This window comes from Gordionus sp. m RMFG-2023, chromosome 1 (assembly GCF_954871325.1).
Source record: "Gordionus sp. m RMFG-2023 chromosome 1, tfGorSpeb1-WG-v2, whole genome shotgun sequence".
In the NCBI taxonomy this organism is placed as follows: Eukaryota; Metazoa; Nematomorpha; class Gordioida; order Chordodea; family Parachordodidae; genus Gordionus; species Gordionus sp. m RMFG-2023.
In genome coordinates this window covers 70,812,451-70,828,109 of record NC_088775.1, presented here as the reverse complement: position 1 = coordinate 70,828,109, position 15,659 = coordinate 70,812,451, and the positions used below count along the sequence as shown (strand labels likewise).

General features: G+C 26.1%; 1 protein-coding gene across 4 annotated transcripts in view; it reads right to left on the bottom strand.

Moving 5' to 3' along the window:
* Positions 1-14,171: 14,171 nt before the first annotated feature.
* LOC135931319 (alpha-1,3-mannosyl-glycoprotein 4-beta-N-acetylglucosaminyltransferase A-like) overlaps positions 14,172-15,659 on the bottom strand; it is a 110,326-nt gene continuing 108,838 nt past the window's right edge. For all 4 annotated transcript variants that reach the window (XM_065468352.1, XM_065468349.1, XM_065468351.1 and 1 more), the window contains one exon: positions 14,172-14,417. In XM_065468352.1, the coding sequence (XP_065324424.1) occupies positions 14,391-14,417 (27 nt within the window). In that variant the 3' untranslated portion in view covers positions 14,172-14,390. The remainder of the gene's footprint in view (positions 14,418-15,659) is intronic.

The window sequence follows — 15,659 nt, the reverse complement described above, 5'->3', positions numbered from 1 at the left end:
TACCAGGTTACATCTCCCCCGGCGGAAGACTAGAGTAGTGCGTAGTCCTACTCCTAGTTTTATTAATAATATAAATTTTTAGCCACATATACCAAAAAAGTTAAAAAGTATTGATCACGATTTTTTATATTGGTTGTTGATTATCAAAAATTATCCTGCAGTTCTTTTGTATCAATATTACTTGCAATCATATAAGATCCTGTGTGTAGATATTTTGATGGAATTTTTGTTATATTTATTAATATATATATTTTTTTCTTTGTACACAATTTTTACTTTTATTAAATTATCACCAATTAACCCAATAAAATTTATAACTTTTCATAAACAAAACTATACCATTATTTATTTATTTAAACAAATAATTACTCTTGTATTAATTATCTTCAACCATTTTTTTTTAAATTTCTCTCTTACTGAATAATTTATTTAATCAAACATTACCAGCTGCTTTCATCATGAAATTTTTTTTTAATTCCTTAATTATCCCAAATTCTTATTTCCCCTTTCTTTTACTATTTCTTGGTTTACTTATCTACTCCCTAACTAATTACTTTTCTTTTAAACACAAAATTTATTCCTCATTTTATCGATTTTCCATAATTAATTGCTTTTACTCACAATATATTTCTTAACCTCTTTTCTTATTAAACAAATTATATTCTAATTTTTATCTTAAAAACAAATTCTACTACAATTTACACCAATCCAACATTCTATAATTAATTACTTTCACTTTTCCTCAAAGCGCAAGATTTTATTTTTTAATTTTACTTAATTTTAAAAAATATTATACATCACAACCAGGGTTGCTAGGTCAAAATTTTCAAATTGCGGGAGAAATTTAGTATTTTGCGGAAGAAATATGAAAATTGCCGTAGAAATAATAAAAAAAAATTTTTTTACAAGCCAATTGACTTAATTATCCGTCTATTCATAGGCGTAGCCAGGGGGGGGGCAAGGGAAAATCCCCCCTTCAGAAATTTATCACTTTTTGTGAATATCATTTTAAGCTAATAAAAAATATCCCCCTTAGTTCTCCCCCACTCCCTGACCGCCTAAAATGTATGCATATATCTTAACAATAATTTGAAAGAAAGAATGTTAAAGTTGAAATTTTTTTAAACTAAAACTATTCATCATAATTCATACATTTTTGGAAAAAAGCATTTATATATAAAAAGTGAACCAAAAGTGTTTTTAAAGAAATGGAATATAAGCCAAAGATAAGTCTTAAGACAAAAATGAAATATATTATAATTATTATAATAGATCCATAAAATTACTAAATAATATAATATATTATAATTTTTTATAAAGTGAGTAATTTTAATTTATTTATCTTAATAAAAGTAAAATATATTTACAAAACTATTGATAAAATCAATCAAAAATTAAATAAAAAAATTAAAACACAATACAAACAAATATTATATGTCGTAGATTTACAGTATATCTAATTTTATCAATTATCATATGACAATTTACCAATATAGCGAATTATATACAGAAAACTATAAAATATTAAAAAGGACATCAGAAAATATCTTTTTATTTAAAGTAAATAGAAGGCGTTAAATAATTGAATGCAAATTGTTGCTATATTTATTATCAAGAGCATTGATTAGTAAAATGTTAAAATATTAACTGTAATATATTCTCTAACTGTAAAATATGTATGTAAAAGTGGAATTTTACCTAGTATTTTGTAACCAATTCTATATAATAGAGGAATATCAACTATATGTCTACTTACTTTTTATAAATAAATTTCTTATTTGTTTGGAATAAATTATTACCATGCTTTTATATTAATGGATCTACAAGTAATTTATTATATTTTATATAAACTAATAAAAATATATTTCATATCTGTTCCAGGCTTATTTTTATCAAAATTAACCTCCTATCTTGTAAAAGTATTTTATGACTAAATATCAGAGTTGTTAAAAGATACTTTTTAAATGGATCTAGATACAGATACAGATACCACATTTTTATATCTAGATCCTTTAACAACTCTGCTAAATATAGACTAAGGTAACCCGGCCGAAGGCCCGCCCAAAATGGAGCCCCCAGAAATTTATCAATACCCCCCCCCCCTTAGGAAAATTTTGGCTACGCCTATGTGCCTATTATTTTTTATAATTAGTTTATATAAATGCTAAGTCAGGAAATATTTTTCAAAATAAAATAACATCTTGATTTATTAAAATATATTAATTTATAAAAAAAACCAAGGATCTTTTTTAAATATAAAAGAATGTAAAGATAAAATTTTATAAAAAAAACAAACGATTTTAATTTTACAATATTTTCTGCGAATATCCCGCAAGACCGTAATTTGAAATCTACCGTGTGTGTGTGTATAACATTATAGGAATAGGCGCCTAATTATCACGTATCAAGTTTAAATACATAATAAGATATTGTACTCATTTTAATGATAATTATTTTATTTATTATAGTTCAATCACATTATTATAATCAGTGCAGGGGAGTGTATCTACACTCATTGGAAAACAAAAATATTCTCCATAAATAAGAAATAATACAGATTCAACTACAGTTGCGGCAATTGTAATCACTTATCTTGTAGCACCATAGGCGTAGCCAGAGGGGGGGGCAAGGGGAATTCCCCCCCTTCAGAAATTTATCACTTTTTGTAAATATCATTTTTAGCTAATAAAAAATATCCCCTTTAGTCCTCCCCCCACTTCCTGACCCTCAAATATGTATGCATATATCTTAAATAATAATTTAAAAGAAAGAATGTAAAAGTTGATATTTTTTTATAAAACTATTCATCATAATTTATAGATTTTTGGGAAAATAAATTTATAAATATATAAAATGAACCAAAAATGTTTTTTAATAAATGGAATATAAGCCAAAGATAAGTCTTAAGACAGAAGTGAAATGTATTATAATTATTAATAATAGATCCATAAAATTACTAAATAATATAATATATCAAATATAATTTTTTATAAAGTGAGTAATTTTAATTTATTTATCTTAATAAAAGTAAAATATATTTACAAAACTATTGATAAAATTAAATAAAAATATTAAAACACAATACAAACAAATATTATATGTCGTAGATTTACAGTATATCTAATTTTATCAATTATCATATGACAATTTACCAATATAGCGAATTATATATTTTACAGAAAACTATAAAATATTGATAAGGACATCAGAAAATATCTTTTAAAGACATTGTGGGATGAATAATATGAAGATTAAATTTAAATAACATTTTTACTTAAAATAAATAGATGGCGTTAAATAATTCAATGCAAATTGTTGCTATATTTAATATTAAGAGCATTGATTAGTAAAATTTGTTAAATTATTAACTATAATATATTCTCTAACTGTCAAATATGTCTGTAAAAGTGGAATTTTACCTAGTATAATAACTAATTCTATATAATAGAGTAAAATCAACTATATGTCTACTTACTTTTTATAAATAAATTTCTTATAATTGTTTGGAATAAATTATTACCATGATTTTATATTAAGGTATATACAATACGAGTAATTTATTATATTTTTATTTTATAAAAACTAATAAAAATATATTTCATATTTGTTCCAGGCTTATTTTTTTTTATTAAAATTTGTAAAAATATTTTATGGCTATATATAGACTAATGTAACCCGGCCGAAGGCTCGCCCAAAAGGGGGTCTGGGAGCAAAGCACCCAGTAATTTGTTAATCCCCCCCCCCCCACCTCCTTATGAAAATCCTGGCTACGTCTATGTGTAGCACAATATTCACAGAGCTACTTATCATTACAATGTAGGTAGAATCTTTCCCCATAATATTTAACGACTCAAGATAAATGAAAACTTTACTTGTAGAACAAAAATGAGCAAGGATATCATCAATGTTTATGAAACTGAATCCAGGAGGTCAATTCTTGACGATTTGAAAGATGGGCATATATATGCAATTCTAACAGATGCATCTAATAAGGGAAATATTCCCTTGATCCTCCGCTATTTAAACAAAATTAAGGACGTTTCAATTAAACTATTAAATTTTTCCCCCTCAAATAGTAAAAAATCTAAAGACATAGCTAACCATATAATGGTAAATATAGCAGACTCGGGATTATCAATAAATTGCATGTCAGCTTTCTGATCTGATAATGCCTCAGTGAATTTGGAAAAAACCAGAGTGTATTTATAGAATTAAGTCAGCACAATGTTGGTTGCGAGATGTAACTAATACCCGTCATTGACAGAATTATAAAATTTTATACTTTAAAAAAATATTTCTTAAATATAAATTATAAAAGCTGTCCTAACATTTTGAAAATTTTTTTCAATAATGAATGGCAGAGGTATATTTAGGAATGATTTCACATGTAGGAAATCTACTACATGCTGTTAATGTGCAGTTGCAATCGGAAGAATCTTAACAAATCAAATAGTTCATAAAATTATGCTGCAGATGTGTTCATCTTTACAGTTAAAAATTTACAATAAATTTTATGACGCCATTGCTAAAACCATATTAAAATGTTCAAATATTTTAAAAATACGACATTGATGTCTTGGGAGATTGTAATGCTCTCTATTTTTGATTTAAAATGTAAAAAATATATTTATTTTATGCGAATGTGTAAATAAGATTTTATAAAATATAAAAAAATATGGAAAATTAAATAGTTATAATGTTAATTATATTTTATTTGAGATTTAAATAATGGAACTAAACGTTTACCGTTGTTATTGAGATGTTTATAAAACTGGCATGTTTAACCATTAACTCGGCCTCTAATGTTATTAAAGCAATCCGATTTCTCTCCTTTTTCCAGGCAGTCCTCATCAGGCTAAAAATGCCAGGATGAGGCATTAGAATGAGGTAAGGAGAAGACATACTCGCATATTTTTTCCAAGCATGGGGATTTATTGTTATTACAAAAAATTTATACCCATTTCTCCTCTTCTTTTAGACCATCTAACTAAGTATTTTGGCGAATCATAAAAAATAGAGAGAATTACAATCTCCTCAAACAAGACATCAATGTCTTTCGGTATTTTTAATATATTTATTAAATTACAAAAACCATCAATTGATGGTTTCTGTTCCAAAATCATAATATTTATACATTTGTAAATAGAGTTATTAAAATCAAATTTTGATTTTAAATATTCTAAAATTGTCTTAATAAAAATATCTGCTTCATTTAAAAATGTATTAATTAGAGTATTATTTGAACATTTTAATATAATATTTTTAGCAATAGCGCCATAAAATTTATTATCAATTTTTAACCGTAGAGATGAACAGAGCTGTTGCATGATTTTGTGAATCTCTATTAATAAAGAATATTCTGATTGCAACTAAATATTAACTGCATGAAGTAGATTTCCTACATGTAAAACTAATCCCAAATATGCTTCTGCTATTTCATACTCGAAAAGATTTTTTAAAATTTTTGGACAGCTTTTAAAATCTTTATTTAAGAAGTATTTTTTTAAGGGTTTGTAAAATTTTAAAATTCTATCGATGGCAGGTATTATGATAACCACCTGATAGGTACATATCGCAACAACTCACACCATTTCAAGTCAGACCACTCCACCAACTCTTTTAATTCATTAACTCTTTTAGTTAATGAACTAAATTCGTTAAAACATTTCATCACAATTATTTCGACATCTACAGATAGTACATTCATTGCCTTCTTGCAAGAATTAGGTAGTATATGTCATATACAGCCAATTGGTATATTCATTATTGTGCTGGCTCAATTCTGTAATTACACTTTTGTTTTGGCCAAAATTTACAGAGGCCTTATCAGTGCAGAAAGCTGACATGCAAATCATTGATAACCTCGAATCAGCTATATTTACCATTATGTGGTTAGCTACATCGTTGGATTTTTCATTATCCGAGGAAAAAATTTTTAACAGTTTTATTGAAATGTTCTTATTCTTGTTGAAATAGTAAAGGATCAAGGGAAATGTTTTAATATTTCCCTTATTAGATGCATCTGATAGAATTGCATATGGATGCCCATCTTTCAAATCGTCTAGAATTGACCTCTAGGATTCAGGTACTAAAACACTGTGATAGCCTTGCTAATTTTTATTCTATCACAAGTAAGATTTGCACTTATATTGGAGTCGTTAAATATCATGGGAAAGATTCGACCCACATTGTGATGATATAGCTCTGTGAATGTTGAACTACATTTGTATACGATTTCCGCAACTGTAGTTGCATCTATATTATTTATTATTTTTGGAGAATATTTTTGTATTACAATCGATGTTGATATACTCCTCTGTACTGACTTATATGAATGAAATGATGCTGATTATTATTGAATAAAAATAAAACAGGATAGAAAGAAATTTACAAACTGGACGTGTTTTTCAAATAAATATTTAAAATTTATTTTAAAAATATAAAAATAATCAATTACTGTCTCTCAAAATTATTATTTATATATTGAAAATATTAAAATACTAAAAAAAAATGAGAAATTAAAAGATTGCGATAGATTTTTGCGAGAGATTTCCAATTGCGTTAGTTTTGCTGGAGAGATGTCTGCATACAAACAAAAAATTGTGGGAGCCTCCCACTTATGAGGGGAGACATGGCAACCCTGATCACAACATCTTTTATTTTTTATTATTCACACATATATTTTTTATTATTTATTTTATTTTTTTAATCACCAAATAATTAATTTTAATTTATAAATTTCAAAAATCATTAAATAACTTCAATAAACTTAATTAATAAAGATTTTAATTTAATTACATTTTTCATCAATAATTTCAATAAACAATTTAAATTATTTACATTTTATTTTCACTTTTTTTTAAATAACACATACCCCCTTTTTTTACTTACTCCTTACCATTTCTTTTATTCTATTAATTTATCCCTTTTTCTAAACAATTTTATGTGCATGTCTAAATTCCTCATTTTATCATAAAATAAATTAAATTTTACAATTTTTTCTAACACAATATAAATTTACTAGATAATAACCCGTCAAGAATGACGGGGTTGAGGGGTAATTAGTTAGTTTGTGTATATGGTACTAAATATGTTTTATATTAAAAATTAGGAGAAAAAGAGGTAAAATCGTTGCAATGTAACCCGTGAGCAAATAAGGGTATTAGAAATATGAAAATTTAAATTTGTGATAGGAATCATATTCGGTAAAATTAAAATAGAGATTCTTTAAAATTTTTGAATTTTAAATATGGGCTAGACATTGGCCTCAGAATTTTGTTTTACAGCTAGGCCTGATCTAAAAACCACGTCCCATGCAACTTTCCCAAAATTTTGTCATTTATTTCTATTGTAATTTAATAATAATGTCTTAAATTTAATTTTATATTTAGAATAAAATTTAAATTTGTGATAGAAATCATATTGAATAAAATTTAAAATAGAGATGCTTGGAAATTTTTTAATTTTAAATATGGGGTAGACATTGGCCTGAAATTTTTTTTGCAGACATAGCCAGGCCTGATCAAAAAAACAAATCCCATGCAACTTTCATAAAATTTTGCCATTTATTTATATTGTAATTTAATAACAATGTCTTACATTTAATTTTTATATTCCATATATTTCTATTGTAATTTAATAACAATATCTTAAATTTTATTTTATATTTAGAATAAAATTTAAATTTGTGATAGAAATCATATTGGGTAAAATTTAAAATAGATATGCTTGAAAATTTTTTAATTTTAAATATGGACCAGACATTGGCCTGAATTTTTTTTTCTTAAACCTGGCCAACCCATAATAATTTTGTAATTTTTTCCCAAGCCTGGAGATAGGGTAATCTCTGAAAACCCTATTGTTGGGAAAATCTTTTCAAGTCCGCCAAAGACCATAATAATTTTGTTAGTTGAGAACTGAAATAAAATAAATAAAAGTCATAATTCATGTAAAAATAAAATCAGAATATGAAAGTTGCATGGGCTTGGTTTTTTAATCAGGTCTGGCGATTTCTGCAAAACAAAAATTTCAGGTCAATATCTAGCCCATATTTAAAATAAAAAATTTTCAAGCATTTCTATTTTATATTTTACACAATAAGATTTCTATCACAAATCTAAATTTTATTCTAAATATAAAATTAAATTTAAGACATTTTTATTAAATTACAATAAAAATAAATGGCAAAATTTTATGAAAGTTACATGGGACTTGGTTTTTTGATCAGGCCTGGCTATGTCTGCAAAAACAAATTTTCAGGCCAATTTATAACCCATATTTAAAATTCAAAAATCTTAAAGAATCTCTTTTTTAAATTTTATCCAATATGATTTCCATCACAAATTTAAAATATTTCTAATACATGCTCACAGTATACATTACAACAATTTGACCTCTTTCTCTCCTAAATTTTAATATTTATATAATATTTATTAATAAAGTATATTTAGCACCATACACACAAACTATATAATTACCCTTCAATCCCGTCAGCTAGTATGGTAATAAACGGCAGAATTTTAAAAATATCAGCTATTAATTAATATTTTAAATTTAATTATATTCAAGTTGGTGCATGCTTAAAACATACAACTTTGAAACGGGAGGGGAGGCTTGTGTTCGATTCTCGTAGAGAGCAAAACAATAACCTTACACTATATAGTCTCCTTAAATTTTAAATACATTAGGAAGATACGAAAACGATCATGTTTTGATTATGGAGATTATATATATTAGATTGCTCCCTTCTTTATCAATCTAACTTTTCTCCTCTTAAAGTTTTTACTTACCAACTTAATTTTTTTATCTTATCAATTATCTAATCACAATTAGTTGTTTCTTTTTTTTAATATACTCGCAACTCTAAACACAATCTTTTCCAATAAATTTAAAACCAACTACACATGTGCATCTAATTTTTATATGTTGCTTCAATAAAATATAATTTTATCACTAGCAACATTCAACATAAACTATCAATACAATTTAATCAAATTTTACAATATCACTTTTCACAATTGGACTAAGCAATCCATAATCATTTTACCCCTCCAAAATTGCTCCATTCAAACGGCACTCTACGCACTGCGCAATACTGTTGAACATATCCCTATTTTAAACATATACCCACCTCATAATCTATCAAACGATCTAATTTTTTATCAAAAACTTCCCCATATTTATTTTCCAAATCCATCACTGCTTTTTGTAAAATCTTCAACTTTTGTTTTACCTCAATTGCTGCCACTGCTACATTGTTCTCAAATTTTTTCCTTACTAATTTTTCTGGTATAATTTCTAACACCGGACATTTATATTTTTCAAATTTTCTATTTTCCGACTAATCCAAATATTTTCTGGTATCTTTATTTTCTACTCCCAGTAGCCTCTCAAACTCCAAATTTTATTCCTTATAACTTTCATCACCTCCTATACACTATTTTCCAGCCCCGATTCCTTTATAGTTATCTTATTGCCTTTTTCCCTTTTAAATCCTTGTCACTAATTTCTGAAATATTATCAACTTCTAGCTCAATAATTTTCTCAATTTTGACTATGTATCATATCCATGCCATATTTATTACCCAAAATTTCAGGATCTTCCTGACACATTTTACCACACCCAATTTTTAAATTTCCCTGAATTCTCTCAACATTATTTACCATACTTTCAACTTTAATATTCACTGAAACCATATTTTTCTCCAATTTATTTTCCATGTTTTTACAACATACCTCTTCTACGAGCTTTTTATGTATTCCAATATTGTCATAACTTTATTTTTCACTTTAAACATATTCCAAAAATTATTTTCTAATCCAAATTTTGATATCCAAGCTCATACCATAATCGCACCAAATTCTTCTTTTAGTATCAATAGATCCAAAAAATGCACTGCCACTTTTATTAATTCTGATAAATTTACCCTTCCCAAAATCAAAATTTCAGCTCCATTAATTGTTTTACTATCAATTTATCATTTATTATTTCCTTATTCGGCTATAATTAATAAAATTCCTCAAACCCTATGGCCTATATATTAGCTCCTGTATCTAGTAACATTATTTCTTTATTTCCCACATTAATTTTCACACGTGGACACTCATCATAATTAATATTATTCTTCCCCACTAAAATTGGTATATTACAAATTTGTATGCTCGACTTGGGCCACTCATTTCCCTTATTTTTAATGACCAAATTATTACTACCCTCCTCTTCTCTTCCTTTAGTTCCCAATTTATTTTCAAAATTTAATTCATTTTCTGCTAAGTTTTTCTTTTGATTCACTGAGTTTTCCTATGTAATAACCCCAAATGCTCCTTAGCCGCCATATAGTCATGCTACAGGACAATCTCGCTCATAATGACCAATATTTCTACATCAGAAACAAGTTATTACTTGGGTATTATTTCCTTCATTTTTCGTTTCCTTAGGTATTATATTATCATATCCATTTTTAATATTCACAATATAAAATTAGTAAAATAAATTTTTTAAATTTATAACTTGCTCCTAAACATATATAATATTATTATTTATAAAGAATGCATATTCTCCTAATTCCAGATAAAGTGAAACAAATGAAATGAGCGAAGTGAACATATATAGGGGTGGGTGGGAGGTGAGAAGAATGGGGCGAGGAACGGGACAGGCAACGCTGGCATCCCCTACCTTTAGGAATCTATTGTGGCAGATTTTATGCTCAAAAGTTAAGATTTTGATAAACCTATTTTGGTCTTTAGATTTTGTCCTTTTCGAATTTGTGCTGACCCAAGGATCTTTATTGGTAGGAATGTCCTTTTATACATTATTAGAGCGAAAGATCCCTGGGTCATCACAAATTCGAAAAGGACCAAATTAAGTCCTAGTGATAGGACTAGTGCAGCCATTCATAGAAGCCATCAAGTTCCACAATTTGAACATGGCATTACCTTTCGTTCATTTTCTTTTATTTTGAAGGCTGACATAACATTTTTCGGCATAATGACCAGTATTTCCACAGATAATTGGTAGAATCCTCTGCATTATTCTTTCATTACAATGTCTGCTTATATGACCATATTTTTCACAATTATAACACGTTCCATTCGATGACGCTCTTTAATTTATTCTTTCCTTACACTCTCTGCTTATGTGGCCTTACTTTCTACACACAAAACATATTCCAATAAACCATCCGCTTCTATTTTCCTTGATTTTTATAATTATTTACGTTATATCCTTGACTTGCATAGTTCAATTTTTTAATTTCCCATTCCATTTCTTCAATTTTTTTAAGCATTTCCTTCTTTTCTTTATTTCCCTTTCTAAATTTTCTTCTTTTTTTATATTTTCAATATCTATTTCTTTTATTACCCTATCTTATCCTATTTATTATTTCAATTTCATTATTTTCATATCCAATATTTTTATATTCCTTTTCAATTTTCTCTTTTTCAGCATCTCTAACGATATCTGGTTTATTAATATAATTCCAAATTTTCTCTTTTCAGATTCGCTAAAGATATGAAATATTTTTTATTATAGTTTTTATACATGTCATTTGTTTTATGATGTATGGTTTATAACCATTAAAATAATGTTATTAACATTTCATTCTTTTACATTATATATATTTTCTTATATAACTTTTCTATTTCTTTTTTAAATTTATCAGATTTTCATTTTTTCCCATATCCATTTGTTTTATTAATCTTATTTTATTTGCCTCTTTATTAATATTTCTTCTTTTATACCAAAAATAAATTATAATCCATAATATTAGAATTAAGGCTAATTCTAAATAAACACTTAAATTGAGATATATTTTTAATTTCAACGTAATTATACGTTTTTATATTCTTCCTGTTGAACATTTTTTTTAATAATTTAACTTACACCTTACAATTTTTTTTTAATTTTAAATTTAAATTTTGTATATTTATAGTAAATTTACTAATAATTTTATTAAAATAATCTTTACAATTTTAAATGAAAAAAAAATGCTAATGCAATTATTGTTAAAATCAGAGACCTGGAGGCCCGGCCAGGCCTGGGTACCAGGACCGGGCCGTATTTAAAATTTTTAAAATATACCCGGACTGGGCCAGGCCGTATTTTTTTAAAAAATTTATATAGCATGAATTATTATTTCGTGAATTAGATATGGTTATAATGATTATATATAGTTATGATTAATATAATGTTTGGTGAAAGTTAACACTAGCTAACACTCATAGTATCTATTACATAATAAAATTATAGTTTTCCTGCCATGGAATAAATACGCAAAGTATAAAATACATTATTATATAATATATAATATATATGTTATATTTTTTATTAAAAATATCATTTTTATTTTTTTTATAAATACATAGTATTTGTAATATACTAAATATCTGTTTAGAATATAAAAAAATAAATGTTAAACGGCTCGTTTTGAGACGATTTTTAAAAACGGCTAACTAAGTTTTTTATGCAGAAAAATATTATGCAAGCCTGAAAATTTTGCTCATAGAAGGAGCAAATGTCTAGACATATAGTAGCGAAATTTCGAGGCTTAGTCAATATTTTTCTGGCGAAAATATTGAGTTAGCCGTTTTTTAAAATGGGCTCAAAACGAGCCGTTTAACAATATTAGCTAATATACTTGCTTATTAAATGATAATATTCGCCGAAAAATATGATAAAATACGAAATAATGAAATATACCAGGTCGAATATAATTTTTAAAATTCCGAGCCGGGCCTAAAAATTTTTTTTTAAATCTACCGGGCCCCAAAATTTTTAAACCTGGGCCGGGCCGTAAAAAATTTTTGGAAAAAAAATCCGGGCCGGGCCGAAAATTTTTTAATCTGGGCCGGGCCGAGCCGTACAAATGGTACCTCTGCAGGTCTCTGGTTAAAATAATTATTAAACAATACATTAATTTTAATAAAAAAAATATTTTAACTTTGATTATGAATTTGCCTTTTTTTAAAATTTTTTTAGCCTTCGTATAGATGGTAGTATGTTGTTATGCCGAATAACCTTTTTTATAATTATAGGTATCTTATTTCTTACGGCACCACTTTTAAGGACCTTTTCTTTTTAATATATTTCTTAATTGGTTAATGAACTTTACTTTAATTTCTATTTTGATTTGGTTAAATAAATAGACACACTTTTTATATTCTTAATTTTTAACGAAACCTTGATTTTGTTTTAATTAAAATACAAATAGACACACATAAACACACTAAATATTTTAGTTTTAAAATCACAGAAAAATATATATATATTCTTTTTTTTTAAAAACATAAACGTTTTTTTCAAATAGTCACAAACAAGTTTTGGACTTTTTATATTTTTTAATTTGTTAACATACTTTACCTTGATTTTATTTTAATTAATTAAATAAAAAGTCCAAAAAGTCTGTCTATTTATATAACTAATTAAAATAGAATTAAAGTAAAGTTCATTAACCAATTAAGAAATACATTAAAAAGTAAAGGTCCTTAATTGTGTACACAAACTAATTTGCTATAAATTTATTCTTTAATAGAAAATATTTGTGATAAATGCAGCAATATTATTTTTAAAAATTTATACTATATGAGTGTATAAGAAAATATAGTGTATATACAAATAAAGATAAAAATCTGTAAATATGAGCACCATTGTAGAAAATGATAATTGAATAATAAAGGGTATGAAAATTGAAACAAAATGTTATTAACCTAAATAGATAAAATTATATATTAAAATTAAATACCCTATAATGATCTTTATTCATCCAATAATCATAATTAGACTCCGAAATGTAAAAGGTATAAACAAAATAAAAATTATAAGAAAAATATAAAAAAATTAAAAAGTGAATAACTATAAAGTATTAAATATCTATAATTAATCACGCGTTTTCAAAATTATTTATCTAGTATATTGTCTGTGCAAAACCAATCTTCATAATTTAGTAATTATTTACATATTATAACAAAATCTATAAAAAGAGTTGCCAAAAATATTATAAAAAAATAGTAGTTATATATAAAATCTTCAAAGAAGATTTTTGAGCAAGATCTTTGAGGATCGTAAAATTTAAAGATTTTTATTTTAAAAAAATTTTGAGCAACGATTTTTTAAGATCAAGTTCTTTGAAGATCGTAAAATATGATGATTTTTTTATTTAAGAATTTTTTTGACCAACGATCTTCAGAGATCTTAATAACATGCTTTTTGCGCCGTAATATATCAATAAATTATTAATAAAATAAGATAATGTGGTTACAATAAATAAATCTACAGTATGAAATTTCTAAATATAATTTGTTCATGCATTTATTTTATATGAAATATTTTTTTATATTTACAAAAGATTTACTGAAAATCACAATTATAATTTTATCGATTTTTACTAACTCTTCTATTTCTTTTGTTCTTCGATATATATCTGTTAATAAAAAAATGTTTAAAATAATTTAAGATTTATTCAAACAATTTGAGTATCCACAAACAAGAGGGGAGGGGGGGGTTCATAATACTTTTATATTGATATCAAGATATTTGCTATCATTTCTTTTGCATTGATAAACCCCCTCCCCCAATTTATATGAACTTATCTCAAGAATTTATATAATGTTACATCAGAAAATACCTTCTATTTTAAAAAATCCCAATAATCAATACTATAGGTGCATTAATTTTTCAATGGACATAAAAAATTTTATTATCATTAATACAAATGTTTATAAAACGGATTGACGCATACTAAAATGTATTCCATTAAGTATAAGACATTGCCTAAGCTTTAGAATTAGTGTTTCAAAAGTTTGGTAAAATGTTTAGGACTGCATATTAATGTCAAATTTTTCAAATATAACTCTATTCAAAATATAATTAAATTTTAACTATTTACTTAACTAATTCCCATGCTTTATAGGAACACATGCATATATTATAAAAAACGATATAAATACAAAATTATGTCTAAGGGGGGGGGGCACAATTATGAAATACATAATTGAGTCCAAAAAAAGCACAGTAATTATATTTAATATTTTTATTTTTTGTCTTTAGAAAGGAATTCTCAGGCCTCCAATGTATGGATTCGTATTTCACGGACTAAGGTTTTCTAAAAAGGTAGGTGTTAGGGGCAAAATGCCAACTGGGATGTGGGAATTATAGTAAATTTTGTAATATTTATCTTTTTTGTTTTGGCCTGAGTGTTTTTCTATTGATATTTGTGGGGAAAATGGTAACACAGGTATAATCCCAGACAAATGATTTACCCATAGCCCATGAGATAGTTGTGAGGGAATCAGGTCTAAGGGCATCATTTGACGAGATGTTACGAGGTTCGATATTAGAGATTCGAGCTTTTTTAAGGAATAGGCGGAGAAGTTTATTTATTGGCAAATGGTGCTGTTGACGGCCCTGGCATTTAATACAAGTTAGCCCATGTCCGCTTAGCATTATCTGGTAGGTTACAATCAATTCAGGCAACTATGAGGTTGGACTATGTCGCGGCCAAGTCTTTCATTAGTTAATCCCTAAGTTTTTGATAGGCAAAACTTCCACCCGCTCATGTACACCTATTTTATCATCGTTAAGAAAGAGATAGATTACTTCAGGGGGAGAGGAAGTGGATGTAGGATTTTGAAATTAAGGGTAAAAAGATATTCATGTGATTTAT